A 1,150-nucleotide genomic window follows, 5' to 3' on the forward strand; every position below is an offset into this window, starting at 1 on the left:
TAATTTTTGGAGAAAAACGGCACTCTTAGTGTGAAATTGATTAACTATATGAAGTGGTATAAATATATACATTTTCTGCCCCCCCATGTCTTGATTTGTGATCATTCTAAATGCTTTTTAATAGACTGAATCATGCACTAGTACGATATACAGTAGTCAACATTTGAAGTGGATCAAAAAAGTTAATCAAAGTTGTCCTAAGACAAGAACAGGTATTGTTTTGGTTTTAGGACAACTTTGATGAAAGGTTTTGATCCACTTCAAATGTTGACTACTGTATATCGTACAACCCTAGTTTGGATCCTGACTTCCCTACCTTGGATCTCTCCTTGTGGATCTTTGTAAAACCATTTGAATGCAGCCTCATGGGTAATGGGAAGAGCTGTGGGTTTGTGACCAATCTTAGTTGCCAAACGCTCATCGTCCACACCGCCGTCCTGCAGGTATGCCACCATTTTCTCGGCTTCCTGTTACAATTTGGAAAAATATAACGTAGACTTCGTCTACTGTTCAAACATTCATTCTTCACAGCAGCATTAGAATGCAGCTGATAGACTTTACAGTAGCTCTGCTGTGCATCTATCATTTTTTTACTTGTAATTTAGGCACCAGCTTAATATTCAGATGCAACCACTGCTGTATAGTAAACAGCCATTCAAACCTGCTCAAAGTGCTTGAGTCCCTCATCCTCATCCATGTCAGAGGGCAAGGCAGAGGGCCGGCTGATAGGGCCCACAATGCCCGTGGAGTGGGGGAGAGCAGGAGCCAAAGCCACTGGCATCTCCAAAGGCTTGATCTGCTGGGTTTGAGTGGGCACCGACTGAACGGGCAGCACTGAAGGTGTCGGGACCGGAAGATCTGGAAGCAGAAGCAGGTTTTAACAAGAGATTCCTCAACTGAAAGCTACAGAACTTTATTTCCAAAAATATTTATTCACAAGTATATATTCAAAGTAAATATTAGTGCTGTCAAATGATTAATCGCATCCAAAATAAAAGTACATTTCTTATTTATTTGGTTATATATTATACGTTTATTATATGTTATATGTTTACTTGTTTTTAGTTTTGTACATTTAAACTTTAAATAGGTTATTTGTTATTTTATATTAGGCATAGCCTGCCCTATAGCATGGTGTATTTTTATTTGT

The 1,150-nt window shown here is 38.7% G+C and overlaps 1 protein-coding gene across 3 annotated transcripts in view; it reads right to left on the minus strand.

The window, feature by feature from the left end:
* Window positions 1–1,150, minus strand: part of LOC107737390 (PERQ amino acid-rich with GYF domain-containing protein 2) — a 33,905-nt gene that overhangs the window by 23,738 nt on the left and 9,017 nt on the right. For all 3 annotated transcript variants that reach the window (XM_016548879.1, XM_016548880.1, XM_016548878.1), the window contains 2 exons: window positions 662–858; window positions 317–467 (listed from right to left, as the gene is read on the minus strand). In XM_016548879.1, coding sequence (XP_016404365.1) covers window positions 317–467; window positions 662–858 — 348 coding nt within the window. The remainder of the gene's footprint in view (window positions 1–316; window positions 468–661; window positions 859–1,150) is intronic.

The sequence above is a fragment of the Sinocyclocheilus rhinocerous genome, unplaced genomic scaffold, assembly GCF_001515625.1.
Source record: "Sinocyclocheilus rhinocerous isolate Xijiao unplaced genomic scaffold, SAMN03320098_v1.1 scaffold1095, whole genome shotgun sequence".
In the NCBI taxonomy this organism is placed as follows: domain Eukaryota; kingdom Metazoa; phylum Chordata; class Actinopteri; order Cypriniformes; family Cyprinidae; genus Sinocyclocheilus; species Sinocyclocheilus rhinocerous.